The sequence below is a fragment of the Saccoglossus kowalevskii genome, chromosome 21 (genome assembly GCF_978046115.1).
Source record: "Saccoglossus kowalevskii chromosome 21, keSacKowa6.1, whole genome shotgun sequence".
NCBI classification, from domain to species: Eukaryota; Metazoa; Hemichordata; class Enteropneusta; family Harrimaniidae; genus Saccoglossus; species Saccoglossus kowalevskii.
Window position 1 is genome coordinate 17,965,075 of NC_140661.1, and position 3,625 is coordinate 17,968,699.

At 36.1% G+C, this 3,625-nt stretch overlaps 1 protein-coding gene across 1 annotated transcript; it reads left to right on the top strand.

Annotated features, from left to right (window-relative positions):
• The first annotated feature begins 1,685 nt into the window (after positions 1-1,685).
• On the top strand, positions 1,686-3,277 carry LOC146729682 (uncharacterized). Its single transcript, XM_085495255.1, has 3 exons — positions 1,686-1,924; positions 2,217-2,772; positions 3,056-3,277. The coding sequence occupies exons 1-3, from the start codon at positions 1,734-1,736 to the stop codon at positions 3,275-3,277; spliced, it is 969 nt and encodes a 322-aa protein (XP_085351381.1). The 5' UTR covers positions 1,686-1,733.
• Positions 3,278-3,625: the final 348 nt, after the last annotated feature.

Sequence of the window (3,625 nt, forward strand, 5' to 3'; positions counted from 1 at the left end):
TGAAATATAGTATAAGATATTGGCTTATTTTATTATATTTTGTCGGAAGTATACATGCACCAATTGCATTATCGGGATTGTATGCATGGTTATAGATGTGAGTTTGTGTACATTAAAAGCGGTCATGATACATCTTGATTTTAATTTGTAATGTAATAATTGACCAACTGTAGTCATACTACTATTACTCTGATGTGAAACAGCAAAGAATCTGCGTTTTCCTTGAAATCTTCGTTTTGTAGATTTGGCGTCCTACAAATCGAAGAACCCGTTAACCAAAGGCAGTAAAGGCGGCCATATTACGTCCTCGTGATTCTAATTTCTGTAGTAATAAATAGCCTACACATGGTTATACTACCATTGGTGTAACGAACCTTGGCCGACGAAGAGTTTGCACCCGGTAGCTTTAGCTGAACGAGAGCGACAATGAAACAAATCCTACACTCAATTCCATAATGTTACACCAGCTTATTTCATCATACTGTAATATATCAATTATATAATATAATTATAACCTTCCACCTTATGTATGGGGTGAGAACACCGCCAAAATTATATTGGTGTCTTTATGTGGACATTATGCCATCATTGTGGTCATTATGTCATCATTATTATGTTATTATTGGGTTGTTTGGTTGTTATTTGGGCATTATGTTATTATTATTATGTCATTATTTCATTGTTATTGTTTTGTTATTCAAATATTTGGTTATTATAATGCTATTGTATGGTTATTTGGTCGTTATTGTCCAAATTATGCATTTAATTGGTTGTCTCGACATTTAATTGTTTTGATATTCCCCCGATATGTGATTGTCTTGACATTCTCTCAACATTGTCTTGACATTCTCTCAACTTTGTCTTGACATTCTCTCAACATTGTCTTGACATTCTCTCAACTTTGTCTTGACATTCTCTCAACATTGTCTTGACATTCTCTCAGCATTGTCTTGACATTCTCTCAACTTTGTCTTGACATTATCCCAACATTGTCTTGACATTCTCTCAACTTTGTCTTGACATTCTCTCAACTTTGTCTTGACATTCTCTCAACATTCTCACACTATTTCCTTGATATTCGCTCCATAAATCTTCTCAACATTTATCCTCACAATTTATTGTCGTTATATTCTCCTGACATTTCATTGTCTTGAAATTCTCTCGACATCCGCCTGTTTTGGCATTTTCTTGATAATTATATATATATATGTACTAGCACCCAGAAATCTTTGCCCAACATGGCGACGATTTCAGAACAGTTGTTTGATATTGCTGAATCACTTGATGCAGTTACTAGGCCGAGTGAATTAGAAGCTATATTTGACGATGTAGTTTTTCTAGAAGAGGAACTTGTTGAATTCAGCATCAATGCCGATGTCCCGGACTATGCTTTTTCCCAACTGAATCTTGCTATAAGAATTTTGAAAGATTTTATTGACAATCAGAATAACATTTCTGATCCTAGTACAAATTGGCCGTATTGTTCAGACAAATTATTTTCCGGAGAACCAGGTAGGCCGCAGTTCGACATTTAGAAAGAGCAGTTGCAGTACTTTACAGTAGAAGGATTTAGTGTGCCAGCAATGGCAAAAATGCTCGGGGTTTCAATCCGAACCATACAAAGACGTATGGTTGTGTACGGCATTTCAATTGCTGAATCATATGCAGAGTTGTCTGATCGAGAACTTGATGGAATTGTAACTGACATAATTACTCGTCTTCCAAATACGGGCATGAAAAGGTTACATGGGTTGTTACGTGCCGAAGGCAAACGTGTGACAATTTTTCGTGTCCGAGAAAGTCTCAGACGTGTTGACCCGAATGGAGTTGTTAGTAGAAGAAGAACTGCAATACGTAGACGACAATACAACGTCCCATGCCCGAACGCATTGTGGCACATTGATGGAAATCACAAACTTATAAGGTTTGTACTGTGTTGCTGGTGTTTGTAAAAAAACGTGGCATTGTCTATATCCATACAAATATGTGACAAGTAGTAATGGAATGTTCAAATTATTCGTAAAAATGTTATGCACTATTGAAGCCAAGCATATTTAATAACATTTTGTTATTTGACCGCATTTAATTTTTGAATTTCGTTTAATCATTGCTCGTTAAACACATCGTTATAACACGCATACCTTGGCCCTTTAGGGTCTCTGTTCTCAGATACAGCAACGTTTCTTAACAAGTTGTTTCTTCTATATTGTCCATAGATGGAAGTTTGTAGTACATGGCGGAGTTGATGGTTTTTCGCGATTGGTGGTCTATTTGTTATGTAGTGACAACAACAGATCGACTACAGTCCTTGAAAGCTTTGAAGATGCAACTGAACGGCTTGGAGTTCCCTCTCGAGTTAGAGGTGACAAGGGTGGTGAAAACGTAGATGTTTCTTTATTTATGCTTAGTCATCCGGACAGAGGAACAGGAAGGGGTAGTTTTATATCTGGCAGGAGTGTACACAATCAGAGGATTGAACGTTTATGGCGGGATGTTTTTTGTGGTGTTTTATTTAAATATTACCAACTATTTTACTACCTGGAAGAGAAATTACTACTCGATATAGACAATGATGTTGATATCTTTTGTCTACATTTTACATACTTGCAAAGAATAAATCAAGATCTTAATCACTGGCAAGAAGGGTGGAACCACCACAAACTTAGCTCAGCTAATAGCAGATCACCAAGACAGCTATGGATTCAAGGTTCTATGCAGATGGCCGACTCAAGTTATATCCCAATAAGAGAACTATTTGAACCACGAACTGAGGTTTGTATTACATCATCTTTGCCAATTATATTTTCACAAAAAAATTATACATTAATAGTTTGCCATGCATATTTCTTTAATTTGCTTACAGTGGATGCACCCTGTAAATATTGAGAATAGTATTTGGGCAGTATGCGATAATGATCTAAATGTCAAATATATGACCCAACCTTGTATTAGTAACAAAATAAATATACCTAATCTACTGTGCAATATAGAAGAACATATTAAATACGTATGTGTCTTCTGAGTATCTTACACTAATTGTTCTTCCGCTTAAAAGGTTGAACTCGATGAGTATGGAATTGACTGGGACGGACCTCTTCCTGAAGATACAACAGATGCAACGGTTGAAATTCCACAAATTCATTGTCCCCTACAAGACAATGAATTGGAAGATCTTTATAGTTCCATTGACCCCTTAAGAGACGATAATGCATATGGTATATCAGTGTATCAAAACGTCATTGCCTTTGTAAATACAGTGCTCGACAGGAGAGAATGAATATTATTAGTAAGTCATTTGTAACCAGTACAGAGCACATCACAAGATAATCAAATCTGACCACACCGGATTTCTCATAACACTGAATCTGTTTATCAGAACTGTTACTGTGATAGCAATTTTGGATGTTACACAAAATCGCCTAATTGAGTGATGATAAGCAGCGCATTAGAAGCCTGTATATGTATTATTTTAATAGCACCTGAAAAAAAACCGTGCGGTTGGTGTCACTCAAAACTTTTCCACAATTCAAATCGGGGCTAGTAAATGTTTTTGAATCGGTGAATCAGCCATTATTGCAATCACAGTAATATCAGAACAGAGATTTCTGCCCACGAATAATTTCAA

Excerpts from the sequence above, each read along its gene's own strand:
- LOC146729682 (XM_085495255.1), top strand. The coding sequence starts at position 1,734 with ATGAAAAGGTTACATGGGTTGTTACGTGCCGAAGGCAAACGTGTGACA. Across the intron at positions 1,925-2,216 it reads GGAAATCACAAACTTATAAG|ATGGAAGTTTGTAGTACATG; the intron begins GTTTGTACTGTG and ends TATTGTCCATAG. Across the intron at positions 2,773-3,055 it reads TATTTGAACCACGAACTGAG|GTTGAACTCGATGAGTATGG; the intron begins GTTTGTATTACA and ends TCCGCTTAAAAG.